The sequence below is a fragment of the Onychostoma macrolepis genome, chromosome 01, assembly GCF_012432095.1.
Source record: "Onychostoma macrolepis isolate SWU-2019 chromosome 01, ASM1243209v1, whole genome shotgun sequence".
Taxonomy (NCBI): Eukaryota; Metazoa; Chordata; class Actinopteri; order Cypriniformes; family Cyprinidae; genus Onychostoma; species Onychostoma macrolepis.
Window position 1 is genome coordinate 38,064,200 of NC_081155.1, and position 24,088 is coordinate 38,088,287.

General features: G+C 35.3%; 1 protein-coding gene across 7 annotated transcripts in view; it reads left to right on the forward strand.

Annotated features, from left to right (window-relative positions):
• sdk1b (sidekick cell adhesion molecule 1b) overlaps positions 1-24,088 on the forward strand; it is a 227,098-nt gene that overhangs the window by 170,752 nt on the left and 32,258 nt on the right. For all 7 annotated transcript variants that reach the window (XM_058789555.1, XM_058789548.1, XM_058789564.1 and 4 more), the window contains 11 exons: positions 107-288; positions 2,294-2,409; positions 2,671-2,866; positions 6,641-6,739; positions 7,781-7,972; positions 8,596-8,717; positions 13,430-13,539; positions 14,054-14,204; positions 17,794-18,031; positions 20,378-20,493; positions 23,070-23,259. In XM_058789555.1, coding sequence (XP_058645538.1) covers positions 107-288; positions 2,294-2,409; positions 2,671-2,866; positions 6,641-6,739; positions 7,781-7,972; positions 8,596-8,717; positions 13,430-13,539; positions 14,054-14,204; positions 17,794-18,031; positions 20,378-20,493; positions 23,070-23,259 — 1,712 coding nt within the window. The remainder of the gene's footprint in view (positions 1-106; positions 289-2,293; positions 2,410-2,670; positions 2,867-6,640; positions 6,740-7,780; positions 7,973-8,595; positions 8,718-13,429; positions 13,540-14,053; positions 14,205-17,793; positions 18,032-20,377; positions 20,494-23,069; positions 23,260-24,088) is intronic.

Below are 24,088 nucleotides of genomic sequence, written 5' to 3' on the forward strand. Positions count from 1 at the left end.
ACAAAAGCATCTAGTTGAAATTACGAGTGAGTGTGTTTGTGTTAAAGGTTCACAATCAACTTCCAAAAAAAACACATGATTCTCTTTCTCTCCCCCTCCCACTTAGGTACAGATTGGCAGGTCTGCCTGGTGAGTTTCAGCTGAAGAACATCACCAGTGCAGAGATTAATTACTGTCTGATTGGAGAGCTCATCATCTGGACGCAGTATGAGATCCAAGTGGCTGCCTACACTGGAGCGGGCCTGGGGGTGTACAGCCAGTCTGTTACTGAGTACACGCTGCAAGGAGGTTAGACAATCATCACACACACACACACACACACAGAAATAAACACAAACACAATGCCTCATCAGTCGGAGCGAACCCTTGATGTTTCAAATCTTTGAGGTTTGGGTCCAAAACACCGTCTTTCTCATTAAGCTACCGATATCATAAAAGATCTAGAGTAACCATGGGAACCGTAAAATCCATTAGCCGGCTTTACTGCACAGATCGGCCATCTGAAAGATTATTTCTAAGAAGAGTAAATTTATGGACTCTGGGCAAACAGTGACCGTAGCCCATTAATTAATCTAATTTGCTTCATGTGCGTGAATTTGTGTGCGCAAGCAAGGAAGTGTGGGGGTGTTCTGAGATCCTTCTGACATGATTATTCATATTATTTAACGTCAGTGTAATGATACTCCTGCAGAGATTAATAGAGACCCAGTGTCTGCAGAGCCTTCTTCTCGTAGAGACTGGAACAAATGCTTTTGTACACATGGTTAGAGGCGGTTTTTATGTCCCAGTTCAGATTTCCAGACACACTAATGTAACCTTGTGCCATTGTGTGATTGTGTTTGAAATGAAAAGGGCAGCAGGACGAATCGGAGTGCCCAATCCAATTGAGCGATAGCTAATCTGTACTCAACTCGCCAGGCCTGACCTTAAAGGGGGCATCTTAAGCACATTAAGTGTAAGCGGCATTGAGTCTTTATGGAAATATGATCTCGTTCTTTCCACTTCCCGCTCAGGCCTGCTGCATAGCACCGATAGGCTACAAGAAAGGCTTTGAATACAAACTGTTCATGTGTATTTGTATGTGATTATCGGTGCCGCTGCGAACAATCATTTGAAAAATAGAGTATGTATGTGTGGAAACGGGGTTTGGGTACGTGTTTAATTCCAAAATCCAGGTAGTCACAATGGATATAGTCTCACTGAGCCAGACTTTTGACTGTTGTATTATTTTTTTGTCGGGTCCAAAAGCAGATTAGTACAAAGAAACAATGCCCAAATATTCAGTTCTAGTCATTAGTATTTAGTTTAATTCCTACTAAGTGCCTTATAGAGTATCTAAGCACTAACACTGTAAACTTTGACAAATCCAGAGCAGTGTTATTTTATTATTATTTATATACTATTACAGTATTTATTAATATTTTGAATTTGATTTATTTATTTTTATATTTTCAGTTTTCGTTTTAAATTTTGTTTGTTTAGTAAATTGTGTTTTTGTCTTTTTTTATCTCTCTCTCTCTCTTTAGCCTTAATTTATTTTGGTCACACTTTATTTTGAGGTCCAATTCTCATCATTAACAAACCATTAACTACAAATTTTGCCTCAGTAAACTACTAATTTGCTGCTTATTAAAAGTTAGTAAGGTAGTTGTTAAGTTTAAGTAGGATTAGGGATGTAGAATATGATCATGCAGAACATGTGCTCTGTAAGTACTAATAAAAACAGCCAACATATTAATAATAGGCATGCTAATAAGCAACTAGTTAATAGTGAGAATTGGTCCCTATACTAAAGTGTTACCTTTATTTTTAAGTAATTTTTGTACTTCAACTTATTTTATTTCAATTTGTTGCTAAAGCAGCACTTCTAATTTTTGCTAAAGGTTTTTAAGTTTAAATTTATAATGCAATATTTACATCTTATTTTATATCAGCTTTATTCCTATTAACAAAAATATTTTCTAACATGAAAATAATAGTTTTAGTTTTAATTTTATAGCAGTATTGTAGCAATATTTTATAGTATTATTTTAGTATTATTAACAATTTTATAATCACATGCTTATTAAAATGCATTTAATAAATTTAATTTAAGATAAAATATTTTGGGGATAAAGTTCTACAAACAATCAGACGAATGAATGAATGAATGTGCCATTCTAAACCACATGGTATACACATTAAAAATTCTAATCATTTTGAACTTTTAGGTTAAATGTAACAGCACACTTTGCAAAAATATGTTTGTACACTACCAGAATATTTCATTGCTAAATTGTCTTCCACTCTGCAGTCCCCACAGCGCCCCCTCAAGATGTGGATGCTGTTGCTCTCAACTCCACCACCATCAAATTTACCTGGACACCACCACCTCAGCAGTTCATCAACGGCATCAACCAGGGATACAAGGTAGAGAAAGCCAGATGTGAGAATGAGTGTTTGATTGTGCGAGAGAAAGAGAGACACATGTTCTGTTGGAGGTAAAAAAAAAAAATCAATTAAATTTGCCTGGCAGGTTTATTGTCTTCTGGGGTGTGTATGCATGATTGATTGGCTAAATGCCTGACAAAAACAGCAACTATAAATTTGAATTTGCATAATTAAATCCTAGCAGTGTATTTTAATCACGTTTTGTGTATGTCTTATTGTTATTCTGTATCTCTGTCACAGCTGCTGGTGTGGCCCGAACACTGTCCGGAATGCATTACCATGATGACCATTGCCCCTGAGTTCCACGGGTCACGTCACTATGGTTACGTTAGCAATTTAAGAAAGTTCACATGGTATGAGACGGCAGTACTGTGCTTTACCACGCCTGGCGATGGACCAGCTAGCACACCACAGCTGATCCAGACGCATGCTGACAGTGAGTCCTCATACAAACATATGAACGCGTTACAGGAATCACATCCACATTCAAGGAAAATTTGCTCACCCTCAGGCAATGTAGATGAGTTTATTTCTTCGTTGGAACAGATTTGGAGAAATTTAGCATTACATCACTTGCTCACCAATGGATCCTCGGCAGTGAATGGGTGCCGTCAGAATGAGTGTACAAATTGCTGAGGAAAATCCACAAGTAATCCACACCACTCCAGTCCATCAGCTAATTGTTTGTAATAAAAAAAATCCATTATTAAGACATTTTTAACTATTTCTTTCAGATAGAATATGAGTCCTCTAATAATATAATATTGTTTTCTGTAGAGGAAAAAGTAGTCTCGTCTGAATCAAGAGAGAAATATGCACAGATCAATCACCGTTTATAAGAGAAAACAGTCCAAAACAAGTTCTAAACAAATATGACGGTGGATTTTGATGTGAGAGGACAACAGAAGATCAACTTTTTTTACCGGAGGAAGCATTATTATGGATTATAGACTCTTGCTTTGGCCAGAAGTGACGGTTTAAATTTAAATCTTCTTAACGATTTATTTGTTTCTTACAAACACGCAGCTTTTCACTTCACAAGATGTTAACTAATGGACTGAAGTTGTGTGGATTACTTGTGGATTGTTGTGATGTTTTTATCAGCTGTTTGAACTCTCATTCTGACGGCACCCATTCACTGCAGAGGATCCACTGCTAAACAAGTGATGTAATGATAAATTTCTCCAAATCTTTTCTCGATGAAGAAACAATCTCATCTACATCTTGGGTGGCCGGAGGGTAAGTAAATTGTCAACAAATGTTCATTTTTGGATGAACTATTCTTTTAAAGTTATAGTTCTCTTACTGTTTATCAGAAATAGTGTCATATGTTTCTATCTATTTTAGGAGTGAAAACAGTTGATGCTACAATAAAAAGCAACAGGGAGATCCATTAAGTCTCCTGAGCAATGAAAGAGCAACCTCTAAGCAATAACTGCGTCCTCTGGGATATGTTTTGCTTGCACTACTGACATGTAAAATCATATTTCACACTCTTGCAGATACCCACACACTCTTACAGACAGTCTGTCTGTATTTAATTGGAGACAATCGACTAACAGTATGCTCTTTACTTGAAAACTGTCCAGCAGGCTTTGAGAAAGAGATCTCTCTGCAAAAACAAGCCTGTTTGTTTGACATTCTAGCCAGCAGAATCGATACGGAGGAGAAATTTGGCCCTTTCACTATGCATGCCACAATTTGCCACGTAATTGTGCTTTTTACATCGCCATTGATTAGTCTTTTCGCTGAATATATATTGGCCACCCAAGCACTGTTTTCACGTCACGCCACAGGCACGGAGAATCAGCCATGACTAACCTGCAATTATTGAAGCAGGATCACTCCTGTTAGTCAATGCACATGTGCTCGCTATTGATTGTCCCACCGTGTGTGCGTGCGCTTGGATATGTGTGCGAATGCGCGTACAGCTGTTAACAGACAATGTAATTTTCATCAGATGATAACAGCATGTGGTCTTCTCTGCAATGTTGAGCCACAGGAGCTTGTTTCCCATGAATAGCTCAATCACACAAACAGGTTAGACACGAAAAACCGTTGTGCACGTATGCGCACTCTCATCTCTCAGCCTTTTATTTGTTCCAAAAATACTGTGCGCATGCAAGCATTATGTGGGAAATTCGCTTCGTTTGGTCGTTTAACTGGAACTTTTGATTGCGAATCCCTGGTTGTTTCGTACCTTTAAGGTTTAATTTTCCAAAGAATGGAATGGAAACACAGTGAATAAACATTGTTAGTCTCTAAAATACCTGCCAAAATATCTGTTAGCATTAGTGTACAGCAAATAAACATCAAATGTGCCATTTTTGATAGATCTTATAAGTCTGTTTCACACCTCAAAAAGTAATTGGCCACTGGTAAAACATCTGCTACAATATAATGAAATTATTATGAATAATATTATTATGAATTACCTAATTAATGCAAGGATTGGTAATGTGTAGGAACTTGTGTTTGTAGGGAATATTATTATGTACTTTTGTATGTATTGTTTATGAATCCATCATATTGTCAATATTTCAAATTTCCTCTTGGGGATAAGTGTGTTCCATTTCATTTTAAATACTTGAAGTCTCTTTTGCTGACCAAAGCTGCATTTTTTTGATCCAAAATACAGCAAAAAATAAAAATAAATAAATTTATTGCATGTTGCTTGCAATAAATCTTTTTTTTTTAATTCTTTATTATGTAATATATATATATATATACACACACACACACACACACACTCTCTTATGGTATTCATGAATTTTTTTGAAGTTTTTTAATTAATATTGATATTATCTTTTTATATTTTCAGTTTTTATTTGAATTTGAGTATTAGTCATTTTGTTAGTTATAAGCTTTTGTCACTTTTATTACTTCATATATTTCCATTTCTAGCTCAATTTATTTATTTTGTGTTTACATAAAACATTTTATTTACACAACATAGTTATTTTTATTCAGTTTTTCAAGATTAAGTTTTATTTTTAAGTTTTATTCTAATTTTTTTTTTCATTTTATTTAACTTTATTTAAAATAACAAAGTATTTGTAACAGATTTAGTTTAAGTTAGCAATAACAAAATAAAAGGCTATTTTTAAAATCTATTTATAGAGAAAAATGAATCCTTATGGTGTATTTACGGCATCTACCAGCAGTGACCATGCTAACCAGCTAAACCTTGACCTCTTGTTCAGAACAAGCGAAAAAAAAAATTGAATTGAAAATTAATTGAACTGCAGTGCAATGAGTTGCATGCAGTCATACGTTCTCATAAGCACGTGATTGATTAACCTGTCAGTCTAGCGTGACGACTCACACTGATAAGGTCTGCTTGACAGTCCGGGGCATGAGGGTTTGCCACGCGCATGTTAGATCTAATGAGATTGAAGCTTTATCCGCACACATTAACCACTGCGCTTTTCAGGCAACTGTCATGTTCGCCTGTCAGATGTATTGTCTTGCAGGGTGTGTATGCATGATTGATTAACTACTAAATGACTGCTAACTCATGAGGGTAATTGCCAACAAACACATAATTTGCTTTTGCCTATTTGCATTTGTGATACAACGGTTCCACGGCAGCAAGCTCTTTGTTGGGAGTATTATGATCTTGCGTACTGAGGGTGCGAGGTAATCCTTTACCATGAGCGGGTTTGAAAGCTTCCATAAAGTGCTGCCCAGTAAATAACAAGCTTTGTTCCACTCACGCATACACACACACATGCTTGTGGTAAGAGCATCGACAAACCTGCTGTGTATTCACGGGTTTATATCCCCTCAGATAATAAAATCATGAAGCTGTTGTTTAAAGAATTCAGTCTCTGCATGTCTGTCTCTGTAGTTGACCTTCTACTTATAACAAAAATGCACATTTTGTATTCTTAGGTACTCAAAAGTGTACTAGCATCCATAAAACATATTTGAGATCTTCTTAAGGGCCTAAAGCATAAAGACTTTACATCAAAGCGTAGTTATATTATATTATATTATATTATATTATATTATATTATATTATATTATATTATATTATATATTATATTATATTATATTATATTATATTATATTATATTATATTATATTATATTATATTATATTATATTATATTATATTATATTATATTATATTATATTATATTTTCTTTTTCCAAAGAAAGCTGTAGTAACATTGCTGAGTGCAGTAAATTCATGTGTATGTGTTGTAGAACCGGGCCCAGTGACTCAACTGAGCTTTACTGAGATCTTGGACACATCTCTGAGGATCGGCTGGCAGGAACCGGAAGACAAGAACGGCATTATCACAGGTGAACAGGCTCTTTTGTTAAAACTAGCAGATCACATTAAAACTTGGAGAATGTTTAGCTTGTCTTAATTTATTTTAGTTTCAAGATGCCTTTTATGTAATGATTTAATTATTGTACCCTTGTCTTAGACCCAGATTTTCACTATTAAAATATGAAAATAATATAAATTTTAAACATTTAAAGCATTTATTCTGTGAAAATGGTTGACGTATGAAAAATCAAGGTAAATATCACTTGAGAATATAATGTTTTTATTGTGTCATTTACAATCAAGCTGTTATTTTGTCAAATTAAGTGTGAAAATAGCTTAAAACATAATTTGTGTAAAATCTCATTTCCATAGAATGCTATTGAACACCTTAAGACAAAAAAAAACGACATAATTTATATCTAAGCACATTATTATTGCACAAAGGTGTAAAAAGGTTTTCTTAAAAATTAGTGGTTGCTTCTGATTACATGATTATGAAAACTGATGAATTGCTGTCATTGGTCCACTTTATTTTAAGGTCAAATTTTCGCTATTAACAAACCATTAACTACAACTTTTGTCTCAATAAACTCCTAATTTGCTGCTTATTAAAAGTTAGTAAGGTAGTTGTTAAGTTTAGGTATTGGGTAGGATTAGGGATGTAGAATATGGTCATGCAGAATATAAGTACTAATTAACAGCCAATATGTTAATAATAGTCATGCTAATTAGCAACTAGTTAATAGTGGGAATTGGACCCTATTCTAAACTGTTACCCTGTCATGTTACTAGGAAGCATAGTTAAGTTAGTAGCTTTACTGCTTCGAGTCAATTGCTTCCTAACACCGCTCTGTAGTGATTAACTGTGAGCTACGGTTGTTGATTCTCTCTTCATCTTTTGTGTAATTTCATTCTTCGAATGCATGCAAGGAACCATAAAGAGAGTTTCAATTCAGCCACTTATAAGAGATGGTTGCTGCCTATGTAGACAAAAATCAGCGAGGCGCTTCAACTTGTGGAACAAAGCTTAATATTCTCTTTCTTCTCATCTCATTTCCACCTCTCCATAGGTTACATCTTGTCTTGGGAGGAGGCCGGTCAGAACAAAACCCGTGTATCTCAGGCTCTGTCCAATTCTACGCTGACATACAAAGTGACCGGGCTCACTTCGCTCACCACATACACACTGCAGGTGGCGGCGTTGACACAGGCCGGCACCGGTGCTGCCACCTCGTCGACCATCTCGACAGGACTGCCGCCAGGTCTCCACACTCTCAAACAAATACACACTTCAATGCTAGCATCACTTTAATGCATCAAATTCTCCCTTGGGGATCGGTGATAGTCACCGTGTTCGAACTCTAAAGGAAATTCAGCACATGAAACAGGATGCCGCAGTGGGGCGCATATTTCACATAGACCAGCAATCCGAGACACAGTCAGTAAGACTGTAATACATCACACGGAGTCAGTATGAAGCTCTTGGGGCTGCTGAGTGTGTGCGCGTGTGTTAGAGAGAACATGAAATAAATGATGATGACCAAAAGCCAAGCTACACTCATTATCTCCCACTGATATGCTATGGAGTCAGGAGAGAACGAGCTTTATCTACTGTTGAATGAGCTACCGTGAACCACCCAAATATCATTATCAATCCATTTAATTACCAATTAATCATATACCCAAACACAATGTGCACTGCTGTACACAAAACCTAATTGACTCTGAAGTGAGTTATGGGCCCATTTACAGGAGTTTTCTTTGAAGGATAATGAAGACACAGGATGGTGAAAACAGACAGAGAGCAGAACAAAAAATGCAGGAAATGTTTCAATTAGAGCAGCTTGTGAGTTACATAAATATGTTTTGTTGTGTTGCTGAACAGAGCTTCCTGGTGCACCCTCCAATCTGGTCATCTCCAACATCAGTCCTCGCTCTGCCACCATAAAGTTCCACCCCGGCAGTGACGGAAAAACCGCCATCTCCAAATGGATCGTAGAAGGACAGGTGTGTAGGCGTGTGTGTGTGTGTGTGTGTGTGTGTGTGTGTGTGTGTGTGTGTGAAATTTAGCAAAGCTTGTATTGCCAAATTGTTTTTGGATAGTGCCAAGCTTTACCACAATGGCTAAAGGGTTAACAAAGTAGTAATTTTGCCATCAGTAGCAATTTGCTCTGGACAAAATGGTTAATTTTGCCACAGATATTAATATTCTGTCTTCCGAATGGTTCATTTGCTCTGGACAAAGTGGTAAACTTTGCCACAGATATTAATATTCTGTCTGCCTAATGGTTAATTTGCTCTGGACAAAATGGTTAACTTTTCCGCAGATATGAATACTCTGTCTGCCTAATGCTTAATTTGCTCTGGACAGAGTGGTTAACTTTGCCACAAATTGCAATTTTCTCTTATAAAAAAGGTTAATTTCATGAAAACTTTAACTTTGTCACTTTGCAATTTTCTCTCTCCAAAATGGTTAACTTTTCCACAAATGATACTTTTCTATATGCAAAATGGCTAACTTTGCCATGAATGTTACTATTCTGGCTGCCAAATTGTTAGCTTTTCCACAAATTGTGCTCAGAAACATGGTTACCTTTTTCACAAATGGTATAGTTTTGGTTTTGAAAAGTGTTGTATTTTTCTTGAATGGTATGCTATGGTTAATGCAACTTTTCTGTAGATTACTTTTTTTCCTCAAAATTGGTGAACTTTGCCACAAATTAGACTTTTCTGTCTGTATTTTTTTAAATTAATGGTAGTATTCACTCTGCAAATATATATAAAATTAAATATGTCGTTTCACTTTTCCACAAATGTCAATAATCTGCCAGTCGAATGGTTAAATTTGCCACGAATGGCAATTTTATCTCTGCAAAATTATTAATATTGCCTTGAAGGGCAAACTCTTACCTTTTCCACAAATTGCTGTTTTCTCTCTGCAAAATATGTAACTTTGTGACGAATGGCAATTTTCCTTCTGCCGAATGGTTAACTTTTGCACAAACTACAATTTTCTCTCTGCCAAGACTGCTCTATGGAATATGACTTTTCAGTGTATGTGCTCATAAGTATTTGTGTATTTGTGGGTGTGTGTTATGCCCTTGTCTGGCAGGCTGTGCTCCAGTGAAGATGCTGTTGTCTGGCAGGTACTTCATCTCCAGGGAAAAACAGGCTTGCTCTTGCACTAAAACATCTTCCCCTGGAGAAAACGCACACACACAAACACACATGCAAGCTCACACTCTGTATTTGACATAGTATGAGGAGGCTAAGGAGATGTCATGCACCGTGTCTCCCAGCCCTTTAGGTGTGGTGTGTGTTTGTGTGTGCGCATATGTGTTAAACCCCTCTTGGATGGCGTCCAGCGCTGTGCAGCGTGAAGAGAAAAACTCCTCCTAATGAGATCCCTCTCTTTTCCCCTTCGTTTTCTTCGCTCCTGTCTTTAATACTGTTTAATCGAGGGAGAGCAGGAAGGAGGGAGTCAGAGGGAGGGATGAGAGAAGAGAGAGAAGAAGATTAGAGGTACTGAGGTGGCACTAATGGGGTCTTAAGTCTATGGGTTAGAAATCAGCTTGTGTTGGGGTGTTTTTTTTACAGCTGACTTCTTCACAGCTGTATCCTGGACCAGGTCGGTTGCCGATTCCGATTCCCTTTGTAATCTTTTCACCTTTCCTGTGCTCGAACAGTGCTGCACAAAACATGCTGTGTGGATGCAGAGTTTACATGGAAACCAAGAACTAGTTGTTTCAACATATGGTTTGTAATATTGAAAGGGACATATCATGGAAAACCGCATTTTTCTTCCTCTCTCCCCGGTCCAACCAGATTATTTATGGTTGTTAAGCTGCAAAAACAGTGTCACTAACAGGAGCTCATTAACATATGACCACCAACAAAGCTTATTTATATACGGACAACACCTGTTCAGTCTTAAAGCTTTTTAAATAAAAAATATAATAATAAAAACGTTTTATCTCTCTGTTTTGCAACTTTTTATCTCACTGTTTTGACCTTTTTCTGAATTTATATCTTACAGTCTACAAATTTGGCGGGAAAGAAATAAGAATTGCAAGACATTTTATTTATTTATTTTTTTCTGTCATGGAATCATTTTTTAAAGGTAATTACGACTTTTATCTCGCAATTTCAAATTTTCTTCACAGAATTGTGTTCTCACAATTGTGACGTTTTTCTCAGAATTGCAAGAAATAAAGTCAAAACAGTGAGATAAGTCCCATTATTCATTTATTCATTAAGTTATTTAAGTATGCCGCCAAAACAAGTTCCTTGGCAATAAAAGCTCATTATGATTTCCATATATGCCTATAGGTTTGGAAAAAATTTTTTCAATGCAATGAAATTCAAATGGGTCCAGTGATGCTGCGGACTCCATTGACTTTCATTATATGGACAGAATCCTTCTTCAAATTATCTACTGTTGTGTTCCACAGAAGACAGAAATTCATACAGGTTGGGAATGGCATGAGGGTGAGTGACAGAATTAACATTTTTGGGTGAACTTTCCCTTTAAATTCCCCAGCCCGTTCTGATGAATGATAGTGTGAACCATGAGGTTGGCCAATCACACCAAAGGTCATTTACATATGGAAATTTGAAAAGCGTGGTAGCCAAAAACAGTCAGAGGGTCAGAGAGAGGCTGGAAAATGTAAAATGATGACTGTTTTCTGTGTAAGAAACCTTGACTAACATTATAAGTGAACTTCAGTGGGAAATAGCAATACTTTAGAAGTGTAGAATGTGGCCCCTTTTAAGTATTTTGACAGTTTATACATGGTAATGATAGGAAAGAGCTAACCGCATGAAATTAATCACAGGTTGCGCTATGAATAAATGGAAGCAGCTCTCAATGAGGTCCTAGAGGAAATGTGACTCACTTGATTGTGACATGTTTGAAATGATAAGCAGTTTTTGTTTGCAGATAATGACTGGCTGCATTACCCAGTGTCTCTTTGTAGATTTTTTTTCATGTTGTGGATCCACTTTTTAATTAGCTCATTACCTCATTACGGCCTTATTAAGATCAAGGTGGTTAAAAAAAACGAGCCCTTTCCGGCTCTCACATGTCATTGTTGAGAATCTATAGCATCTTGCTTTTGATTAGTGAAAAACAAAAAACACAAAGCAGAGAAAACAAAGGCAACAGCCCTGATATGGTGTCTGCACTGCGGGCAGCTTGGTTGGGTTTTCTGTTGCTTTTCACTGTCAGTCAGAAGCGTCTCTATCATCAGCTCTGACTGCTGAATCTGACTCTCTGTATATTTGGAATGACACTCTGCCATAATAGGAATGAGGGATGCAGGATGTGTACTATACACAGTGTGGTGGACCTAGATTTGCCCATATTTTGCAGTAAAATCAAGTGAAATCTGATATGAAGCATAAGCTATCTCAACTGTAATCTTAACATCTAATTTGTGACTGTTGATTGTCATGTTGATGCCAGTTGACTACCCGAATTTGGGCATTTTTCCTCAAAACTGGATTATAAAGGTAAAATTATTTCTATGCTTTGACATATCTTGATGCCCGGTTTAATCTCCCCATTGGTTATGCGTACTACTATACTGCTTTTACTGTTACATTTTTGCATAGAAAACAGGGATGTAAACCCTTGTGGGGTGAAAAGGGGGATAAAGATGCAACTTTCCCTAGGGGAGACAACTTCGCCCCAGGAAGAGTATTTAGTAAAATTTCTGCTTTAAAATGTGGATTTATAGGTTTTTTTTTGTTTGTTTTTTTTTAGTTGGTGAGGACACAAGGAAGAACTCACCCAAGATTCTGTGTAGTTTTTCTTTAAAAAAAGTTTTTAAAAAATCACTCTACTAAGGCCACATTAACATTGTTCTTATGGAACTCTATAATAATAATAATTGATATTATATTATATTATATTATATTATATTATATTATATTATATTATATTATATTATATTATATATTATATTATATTATATTATATTATATTATATTATATTATATTATATTATATTATATTATATTATATTATATTATATTAATTATATTATTATTAATAATAATAATGCAGTGAAATTACTATCTTCCATTTCAAGTGTGATGTGTGATTATCCTACCTTAGTCATTGTTAGCATACAAGTTTCTTAGCTCATTTTTTGATCTGCATTCTTAGATAAAATTTGATTAAAAGTGCAAAATAACCATTATTATTATTATTGTTCTTGTTGTTGTTGTTATAATTACATTCTAAATTTTAGACAAACAATGAATACATTTACTATATTACTATTGTAGTTTTAATGTTAAATAATAATAATAATAATAATAATAATAATACATTAAAATTACAATACTTCCCTTTCCAGTGCACTTGATTTAAAAATGTTTTGCTATTTATTTGATTGGGCATTTGTAGAAAAAAATTGCATTCAAAGTTTGAAACAACCTTTTTTTCCAACTTAATGACTTGCAACATTGATGAGGATTGATGCAGAAACATTTATTACTGTTTGAAGTTTCTTTGTCATATCTGTACTATTGGAAAAAGTCAAAACAATGCACCCTATTTATGTTTCTTGCTGATATAAACATACAACACAGTGAGGTGCTTCGACTGCAGTGAAGCATACTACAGTTTGAAATGTTTGTCATACTAGATATTGTTTTTCATGTGTGTGTTTTTAGATAGCTTTTTAAATGAAAATCATCCTGTGTGTCCACAGGTGGGGACTGTGGGTGAGGACGAGGAATGGAAGGTTCTGTACGAGATGGACAGTCCTCCAGCGTCAGACACTCTGGAGATTCCCAATCTCATCCCATTTACTCAGTACAGGTGAGCTTTTCACTCCTTTCCTGAACGAAAAACCACTTTCCCATCAACCTAATGAACTAAAACCTGGTAACAAACGAACCCAATAATGTGAAAGTACCTTCACAAACCTGTTGAGTGTTTTGGTGTTGGTGTGTTCAGCAGGGTTTCTGAGTAATTTCAGCTGTTTACGACCTTTCATTGTTGACTAAACACTCATACTGCCAGCTCTCCCTGCGTTATGTATCTCCAGCTATCTTTTTTCTGTATTTTTTTCTTTGTCTCATTTGTTCTTCAGTCTCTCTCTTTCTCTCATTCCCCTTTTCTATTTCTCTCCTCAATTGATTTTCCGAAGGTCCTGTGGAAAGATTGTCTTCTGATTCTCGGCACACTATCTTGTCCTAAAGGGATTACAGATGATCAGAGGCTGTAGAGATCTGTTATCCTGTCCAAAATCCCCCGTCCTCCCGCTACTCAAGAGCAAGATCGGAGAATTAAAAATGCTGTTTTTGTCTCTCTCCATTTATATTCCTTTCAGGTTCAGGATGAAGCAGATGAACATTGTGGGTTCGAGTCCCTTCAGTCAGCCTTCTCGTATGATGCAGACCCTGCAGTCCAGTCCAGATGTGGCCCCGACCAATCTCATAGTGTTTTCTGCTAGTGAAACCAGCCTGAGGATTCGCTGGGAGGTGAGGAACGGACACACACACAGTCCACACCAAATAAAGGTTTTCTACATGTAAATGTGAATTTGTGTTCTACACTATACTGTTAAAAAGTTTGGGTCAGTACTTTTTTTTTGAAAGAAAGAAATTAATGCTTTCTTATTTAGGTATAAATAACATTTTAAAAATAAAATTTATATTTATATTTATATTTATATTTATAATACAAAAATATAAATTTTATACACCCCAAACAGAGTGAACCATTATTTTGACCAAACATCAAAACAAACAAATATATATATATATATACATATATATATGAAGAGTTCATTTGCAAAAACAGATAACTCCATTTTTAACAATTCTCAGAAAAATAAATAAATATATATATATATATATATATATATATATATATATATATATATATATATATATATATATATATATATATATATATATATTTTTTTTTTTTTTTTTAGAACGTTTGGTCAAAATTATATATATATATATACTCTAATTAAAAATAGTGTTGTCAAATGATTAATCGCTTCCAAAATAAAAGTTTTTATTTACATAATATAAAAGCACACACATACAATGTATATTTACATGTATATATTTATATTCATATAATTTATATTATATATAAATATATTCAATATGTGTTTTCATGCATGTGTTTGTATTTCTATATACATAATAAATATACACAGTACACACACACTTTTACATCCAACTTTTATGTTGGATGTGATTAATCGCAATTAATCGTTTGACATCATCAATTAAAAATAATAAAAAAGGCCTGTTTTCCATACTTTTCACTAAAGGAATATTTTAAAATTTTTCACAATATTAAATTATTTTCATTTATATGCACATTGCTACATAACGTTGCAAAAATGTAGCAAAATATCCACATTGAGTTTTTAATGAAAACATTTTAATACATTTAAAATGCCATGCAGGATTTCTTTGACACAAACAAATCATTAAAACTGAGTTTTGAATCAGTTTATTAAAATGAACAATTTGTAATGAACAGCTCTAATGGCATTTTTTGATGAAGTACACATTAGACATTTGGCATTAAGAATTTTTAAAGAGTTTTGTTATAGACAAGAGTTTTTGAATTTTCTATAAAATTGATAAAACCGTATATGATTATCATCAGAAAATAACATTGATTATAAATATTAATATATACTATATATTAATATTAATTTGTATCAATTTCATAAAAGTTTTGATTTATTAATTTAAATTATATTATTAAATTGTAGTATTTTTCCGCTATACGTTCCCCCAAACATAGGCCATTTATAAGAACAAAAGCACTTAAAAGTTTCTTTTTTTGCATCAAAAGGGGATGGTTCTGGATTTGGTGTGAACATTATTATAAAAACTGTAGCCCTCATAAAAATCCAGCGATTTACACGCACTCAAAAACATGCAGAGATGGGCACAAATACTGTCTGTTGCGCTTCTGTGCGCACACTTTATAGGTGAGGGATAGAGGATACTGGAAGAGGTTGACAGCTTATTTTTCCTGTCTGTTTTTTGCTATCAGGAGCCATAGTGTCTGTCAGTATCAGATGTAATTGCTGTTATTTTCTCCTTCAGTTCTCCTTTTTTCCCCTCTCACCTTTTCAAAGCCTGAAGAGCGATCGAAGAATTTGAGTTGTAGAGGCACATAACATGAAGGCTGTCATTTCATAAGACTGGACTCCATTTAATCTAAAAAACAGCTTCTGCAAAGCCTCCGCTGGTCGTAGTAACACATTTGTGGGGTGCTGGTGCTGAAAAACAATGACCCTCAGGACATAATAGTGCTTAATGCAGTACTTCTCAAGCACTGAAAATGAAAACAGTGACCTCTAACCCGGTTTTATGGATAGTCATTTATTATGCTCGTACTAAAACTTCTATGTAGCCGTCATTGAAGAAAAGATTATAATTTTACCGCTTTTCTGTCATTTACCAAGCAACCCAAGTTTCTTAAGTGTTAATATCTTTAATGAGGAGAATTTACACTGTAAGATGTATTTTATGAGGAGTTTCTGTGGAAATGCTTTGAGGTTCAGAAGTATTTAGAAAGCAACACTTATTAGTTTAATTGAATAAAAAAGACATAAAATAACTAAATAGTGTTTAAGCACAAAATCCTGAGTTTTATTCACTAGCCACTAGTAACCAAATTGAAAATAAACCAAAGTGAAACAAGCTTGTCACATGTTGCAGGTGGACAAAAACTCAAATGAATATAGACAAAATAGCTTTTAGATTTTTTTTTATATATATCAATCATATATCAAAACATGATATTACAAGCAACTAAAGATTAGCAGCCTATTATGGAGAGCACAAAGACTGAAACATTGATTTGGCCCATGCCTGTGAAGAAACTTACATCAGCATCCGTCAACTCGCCAAAAGCATTTTAATAGAAACGCTTTCAAGCAGTCAACGTACTGAAGCTGTGAACATCGTAAGGTTTCGAGTGTGCATTAAAGTACTAGGCGAGCAACCATGTGCGAACTCTTGGCATCTGACGCTGGAAAATGTCTCCGAGCCGTGTGCCAATGTGCAACGCACAGCTGAAGCAGGCAAGGGACTGAGCTGCATTACAGCCAATTTGAAATGTCATTTAATTTATGTTTATGAGGAGATTAAGGAACTTCCTTTCTGTTTGCTGCACACAATTTAATGCTTGTGAAGGTTTTCATTCATCCAGATCATCGTAGAACTTAGCCACCGGGATGAGTCATGAAACATTTATTTCTAATTCCTGTTGAGTAAGATTAGCGTGCAGAAAATTAGTTAAACTTTTTCAGCCCTTAAATTTCAGTATCATTCCATTATAATTGGCCAAAATGTGTTTGGACAACTAAAGTTTCTCTCTATTGTATTGTATTGTATTGTATTGTATTGTATTGTATTGTTTTGTTTTGTTTTGTTTTGTTTTGTTATTTTTAATACACTGCTGTTAAAAAATTTGGGGTCGGTAGGATGTTTTTTAAAGAGGTATTTTATGCTCAACAAGGCTGCATTTATACAGGAAAATACAGGACATACAGTTAAATCGTAAAATATTGTTACAACTGTTTTCTATTTGAATGTACTTTAAAATGTCATTTATTTCTGTGATGGCAAAGCTGAATTTTCAGCAAAATTACTCCAGTTTTCAGTTTCACTTGATCCTTCAGAAATCATTCTAATATGCTGATTTGGTGCTCGAGAAACATCTCTTATTATTATGATTTTTGAATTGAATTGTTGTGCTACTTAATGTTTTGTGGAATCCATGATGCATTCTTTGGTAAATAGAAAGTTTAAAAGAGCAGCATTCATTTGAAATAGAAATCTAAAAAGAAATGTAAACATTTTTATTGACATGTTATCAATTTCATGGCTTATTGCCAAATAAAATAATTGTTTATTTCCTTCTTTAGAAAAAGAATATGTTTCGTTTAAAATATGTGCTGGAGATCTATTTCTATTTTTTGCTATCTAATGCAATGAAATTCCAGTTCAGTTTTTGCTCGTCTTATTGATGTAGGTTTATCAAAGTCTGTCCTGCTCCAGTGTTTTTCCTCTTCGTGTTTTTTAGCCGCTTCCAGAGGCAGCTTATAACGGAAATCCTGAAAGTGTGGGTTACCGTGTACGTGCACAGAGAGCAGACGGGCTTGGGCAGCTCCGGATGGAGGCGGTTTCTGAGCGCTTGTCTCGGGAAGCGACGGTGGAGGGACTTGAGGAGTGGACGGAGTACGAGCTCAGCATTCAGGCCTTTAATGGCATCGGGCTTGGACCCTGGAGCAGTCCTGTGCTGGGCAAAACTAAAGAGTCAGGTGACAACATATTCCATAAAACATGCTTGATTTTTAAAAAAGTAGCATTTGAAATAAATGATCAGTTAAGTTTGTTTCAAAGTTTAATGTCATGCATGTGAGGAAAATAAATAAAATTTAGTTGCTGTTTTGTATGTAACCAAATGAGTTATGTTAATTTAAGCATCATTGTGTTGATGTGTTACAGTCACATTTCCATTTTGATCATTTTTCATTTTATTTGTGTTTTATAAGACAGATAACTTAAAATATTGGACAGATATTTGCATTAAAGTCTTATAAAGATATGTCAGTTCATTTTTAGATCAATGCCACAAGTGGCTACATTCCTTAGCAACTCTAAACAGACACAGTTTAGCCAGCGCCCTAGTAGCCGATTTTTAGTCATAGGCATCATTTACATAGCCGTTGGAGACTCAGATGGAGTCTGTGCCCGAGGCCACATCTAACAGCGGGTGGGTGTTAGCAGCTCCAGCGACTCCCTGCTGAGTTAATGATCCTGCTGACCCCTAGACAACATCTAGAAAGTTTGGCAGCTGGTGGGGCGGACACTTGTGGCCTTGCCGGTGACCACTTACAGGTTTCAAACATCCAATCCTCCGTGTATTTTCCTGTTGATTGTGGTTTAATTGCAGAGATCACACTCATAAACTAGAACTGAGCTTACACTACTGTTCAGAAGTTAGGGGTCAGTATTTATTAAAATTTTTTTGAAAGAAATTGATACTATTTATGAATTCATTTGCATTAAACTGATCAAAAGTTTACATTGTTAGGAAAAATGTTTATATATATATATATATATATATATATATATATATAATAGTTTTTGTTTTTTAAATTTTTTTAATATATATATATATATATATATATATATATATATATATATATAAAGTTAGTTGAGCAACAAATCAGCGTATTAAAATGATTTCTGAAGGATCATGTGACGCTGAAGACTGAAGTAATGATGCTGAAAATTCAGCATCACATGAACGGATTACATTTTTTCAAATTATATTGAAACCGAAATTTTTTTTTTTTTTTTACAATGTTGCTGTTTTTGCTGTATTTTTAATCAAATAAATGCAGTCTCACTGAGCATAAGATTTTTATTTTTATTTTTTTAAATATTAAATTTTGTACTAACCTCAAACATTTGAACAGCAGTGTACTTAGAGAAAATTACATTGACTATAAAAATTTCCACAACTTTATCGTGACCTATGGATTTAATATGTTTTCTAAACTTTTCCAGTTCTGGAAATTACACTTTTGAAAGCCTATGAGGTTTCAAACCTGTAAGTCCTTTGTTCATCTTCGGGACACAAATTAAGATATTTTTGATGAAATCCAAGAGCTTTCTGACCCAGACAGCAACACAACTACCACATTCAAGTCATTATTTTTGTTTTCTTTATTCTTGTAGCTTCATTGTAATTCATAAAATTACAGTTGAACCATTGATGTCACATGAACTATTTTAACGATGTCCTTACTACCTTTCTGGGCCTTGCGTTGCTGTCAGAAAGCTCTCAGATTTAATCAAAAATACCTCACTTTGTGATCTGAAGATGAATGAAGGTTTCTGGAACAACATGACAACATGACAGAATAATAATGACAGAATTTTCATTTTTTGGGTGAACAATCCTTTTAACTTTTTATCAAACTGAAGAACCGACAAACTTGCTTGGATCATTTTTCATAGCAAATGCTAAAACAATTTTTCTGCCATTCTCCTACACCTAAATAGCTAAAAGAATAAGAGAGTGCCGTTGTCGCTTCGTTTAGCAAATGAAAATCTTTTTCTCACTGAAGCTGCGCATGAACATATGCCGGCAAGCCCTGAAGGAACAAATACACATCACACACATTCACGGGGTAAAGTTACCCCTTCAAATTGTATCTTAAATCAGTCCATTACAAGTGTTTATGCTCACGCGGTTCTTATTTCGGCGAGCTTCACATGACAGCGAATCAGAGAGGAATGTCAGAGGCTGTTGTTTAAGCTGTCAGCCCTCTTCCGTTTTTAATCAGTGCATGTGACAGACTCCAATAGAAAGGAGTGAGATTTCAGCAAAAATACTGAGTAGATGTGAAACCCTGACCGAAATAAATTGTTCAGAGTCGGCTGGTAAGACATCAGCCTTAGGCTAATGAGCTGTATTACTGGGTGGAATTGTTTGTTCATATTATTATTAATGATAATTGGAGTCTTTTATCTTATTATTGTTCCAATAGGATGAAAAACAAACCTTTAAGTGTTGTAAAATCACTCTTAACACATGGCCTTGAGTGGGTTTTTGCTTTAGTATAAAATGGCTATTTATATGGGTGTGTTTTCAGTTCCCTCTGGTGCCCCAGAAAATGTGAGCGCAGAAGCAATGAGCTCCACCAGTATATTGGTCACCTGGGGTTCGGTCCCTGAACACCAGAAGAATGGACACATCCTTGGTTACAAGGTACGGTTACTATATCAAAGAGAATGCTTTAAGACCCTTAAAATCCCCCACAGCTTTGACTGGAGAGTCCTGCTTGCCAAACCACTGCAATGGGTGAATTTCTACTGTATATGGAGATGTCTGACTGGAATGGCAGTGCTTAGGAAGATATTTTAATGAATGTTTTATCAAACAAAGCTATTTACTTGCTCAGTTTTGTTGTTGTTGTTGTTGTTGTTGTTGTTTTGTATATACAGTGAAGGTCAGTGGGGCCTAGTATTTTTAAAACATGACAACTTCATCTTAATGATGACAGAATTTTCATTTTTGGGTGAAGTATTCCTTTTAACATACCTGCAAACTTGTCATTTTTGATCAGACATTTTTGTTCAGACCAATTATATAAACCATACAACATCATTTATTGAGCTGAAATTGCAGGTCTATCTCTTTTTTCCTCAAATCTTTTATTATTTGAACTGTAAAGTTGTTTAAATCATAGTTTGTATGGTAAATGTACAGTTTAATATGTTACTGGTGTTGTTTCTAAAGACCGTTGTTACCTAAACAACATGTAGTTCTAGTAGTTTAATATCACAATTTTCTGAAACAATTTCAACTGCCAGTACAAAGTTTGCAGGTATGTTTAAAGCCGGTATGAAGTGAAAATTAACTTTGTAAATGATTCATCCATGCATATTTCATGGATGATTTCATTTTTTTCCACAATGAATTGTAATGTTTCATCAAAATGTCAAAACCTGATCATCCGGCAAAACGTCAGACATCTTTTTTGTGACATATGCCAGACTTCTCCAATAATTTAGTCAGCTTAAACCCCACTCATCCAAAATCAACAGCAAGCTTGCATTCAGATTTGCCCTCATCCAATGAGCAATCGATGGATAGTGCCAAGTCCCCATCCTACATTTTACAAGTGTAAAAAAAAGAAGGAGGAGAAACTTGAGCCATATCCCCCAATATGCAGATATTTGGAGGTGGACTCTTTTGATGTGGGAAAGTAAGAAACCATCCAGAACAGCCTAACAACCACATAGCAAAACCATTCTTAAGCACCGCAGCAAAAAAGTGTATGCAGTACACTTCTACACATCTAATGTAATGCTTGAATCATCCGCCAAAGGCACTTTATACCACAAAGAGCTGTTGATATGCACATCTACAAAAGTTCTTCCCCATGCTTTAATGCACATACATTCAGCTGAACATAGTTCGTATTGAGTTCATTTTGAACACATCTATAATCTGTGTGAAGATATCGAAACCCATGTGCACTGTTGCTTGTGTAAGGCTTTCTCCATTTTCTGCTTAGGCTGTGTAGAGTGACATGATGCAAGATCATGAAACTGCTGAAACAGTTTTTCCTTTTACACACTGTCGGAAGAAGCCAATTGATAAAATGCTTAGACTGTAAAAAGTGGGGGGGAAATGAAATAACACAATTAATTATTGATCTCTTCTGAAGTCAGGACCTAAGTTGAGGCAAAACTTGAACTTGATTTTTTCGTAGTTTTTATCTGTAGAAACAAGGATGTTTGTATGTGCAAAAGATGCTCAAGTGTTGTGAGCGGTTGCTGTATGGTTGCATACTTCCCCAAGTCTAAAGAGCTCATCTCAACGTCTTTATTGCCACATACACTGTAAAGTTTCAGGAGTGACAACCACATTTAAATATGGGAGCAAATTCCCTAAATTATCATTAACTCGCACTTAAAATTGTGATGATTGACACTATGGGTACTATAAGAAGGTTTTGACATGTTGTGCATGAAATGTTATGACATTTGGCATCTGCTATTTTTAGCCAAAGTAATATTACCAAAGACTCACTGTGTTTGACAATTTTAACTAAACCATCGTCGACAGAGCCGCTGTGTTTTATGTATGTTTGGAAGGTCCACATATTATAAGAGACACACTTATTAACCATCTTTAGGCTCGGCTCATAAATTGATCCGGTTAATGGAGTTAATAAAGTAGGCAGGTGGAGGTTGTGATATATTGGTATGTGCCTTATAATACATATCATATGTGCCCAGATAATACATTTGGATTAAAGTTTATTATGGACTTGCTTTTATTTCCTCATGTTTATAGCAAGATCTGGCAACACTACTGAGTTCAAATGTACCACATTCGCTGTGATTTCTTTCACTGCGCAAACAGGAAAGAGATACAACTCTGATCTGTGTTTAAATAAGTCATTAACAACTAGTTATTCAGTTTGGTTCCCTGCATGTTGCATAAAGGTTTTGTAAATGCAGTTATCACTATCTGAATTTTTCAGGAGTTCATTTCATTGTAGAAAACGGCACTAAAAGGCGAACTGAATACCGGATTTAACTGTACTGTGTTTGTGGCCATGATATTCTGATCTGTTTTATCATCCGCCAGGGGTTTGTTTAAATCCCTAACCTTAAGTATGAATAGTGTCTATTGAATAGCAATTATCAATTAGCAAGCACTGCTACACACTGTTCGGTTGTTGTTGTTGAATTTAGGACATTCCAACACTCAATATCACATCAAAACTGTTTCTACGTGACCTATATTTCCTCGTTTCCTTTCATCTCTAGGTATTGTACAAAGAAAAAGATTCAGAGCGGGTTCCCCAGGTCCAGCTGGTGAACGGGAACCAGACTCACTTGCTGCTTTTAAAAAACCTTAGCAAGTTCATCTTGTATGAGGCTCAGGTGCTCGCATTTACACGTGTCGGAGATGGACCACCCAGCCTCCCCCCTGCAGCTGAGAGAACCAAGGATGATGGTAAGCAACCAATAAAATCAATGCATCGCCCACTGAACAAAACACATCATCTAATTCTTCACACGCTCCCACTGGTTATGACAAATCATACGCGCATAATAAAAGCAAAAATAAATGTTCGCACACACACTAGGTCAAAATTAGACTTTGAGTGAAAGCTACCCATTTAGCAGATGTTCCTTCACACACACACACCGGTAAACACACACACACACACACATTCATAATGGTAGCTCATAGTTATGCCTTGCTTCATGCTCTGGTGGTTTCCAGCTGTGCCCGACATTCAGACTGGCATTACCTCCCATGTGGCTCCAGACACAGACAAACACACACGCATACTCGCTCACACACTCGCCTGGCCTCCTGGTGCCCCCACTGCATGAAACCTCATCCTGCATCACTGCATTCACTTGAGTCACCTGTCTGAACCACCTCTCACTCGCTCGATTTTCTTATCCCAGCTCACTCAAAAATCACTAATGAGATCTCAATCTGTTCTGAAATGGCATTAAAGGGTGACTTGTGAAATCCTTACACTTTTCAGATATTTGTTTTTCCTGAGAGCAAATCTCCAGTATCTCATGTGTGTCTCCTGTTTGTCAACTTAACCTAAATTATTCAATATTCAATAACTAAAATGATTATTATTTTAAATATTATATTTATAATTAAATTATTGTATATCTTATATGTCTATATTTTTTTATAATTATATTCTCAGTGTTGGAATGAGCAATAATAAAAAAAAAAAAAAAAACTTTGAATACAGTAATCACACATTTTTAATTACAAAATAATTAGCATAACGTAAATTTTTCAACATGCA